At 55.2% G+C, this 522-nt stretch overlaps 1 protein-coding gene across 1 annotated transcript in view; it reads left to right on the top strand.

Moving 5' to 3' along the window:
* ANO7 (anoctamin 7) overlaps positions 1–522 on the top strand; it is a 37430-nt gene that overhangs the window by 21779 nt on the left and 15129 nt on the right. Inside the window, 1 exon segment of the mRNA XM_008049860.1 lies at positions 143–239. Coding sequence (XP_008048051.1) covers positions 143–239 — 97 coding nt within the window.

Raw genomic sequence — 522 nt, 5'->3', positions numbered from 1 at the left:
ACTCAAAAAAAAAAAAAAAGAAGAGGAAAACTAGGCCTGGCAAAGGCAGTGGTGGGGAGAGCAAAGACAAGGGGCAGGGCTTGCTGGGAGGCAGGAGCAGCCCTGCCACCCTCAGCTCCCAAACCTCCCTCTGGCCCTGCAGGCAGGAACTATGCAACAGCACAGACAGCTTCGAGATGTGCCCACTCTGCCTTGACTGCCCCTTCTGGTTGCTCTCCAGTGCCTGTGCCCTGGCCCAGGTATGAGGAGGGGTGGGTGGGGTAAGGGCATTCAGGGGTAGGTCGGTGAGGATGGCCTCTCCCTGGGTTCCTGTCCTGCCTGTCACCACATAAAGCAGAATCCTCAGGGAACTCCTTGAACGCCATTCTTTCACCTGGAATTGAGGTACGACTGGCACCCACCTCACAGCATTAGGCAGAGTGCCAGCATGCAGCAGCTACCCATATATTAGTGCTTTTCCCATTGTGATTATATATAACTATCAAGAAGATCAGCTCGAGGACCCACCCCTCCTGTACCCCC

Source organism: Carlito syrichta, unplaced genomic scaffold, assembly GCF_000164805.1.
Source record: "Carlito syrichta isolate Samal-C Ts95f unplaced genomic scaffold, Tarsius_syrichta-2.0.1 Scaffold138451, whole genome shotgun sequence".
Taxonomy (NCBI): domain Eukaryota; kingdom Metazoa; phylum Chordata; class Mammalia; order Primates; family Tarsiidae; genus Carlito; species Carlito syrichta.
The sequence above is the reverse complement of the archived record's forward strand: the minus strand, read 5'-3'. Positions and strand labels throughout refer to the sequence as shown.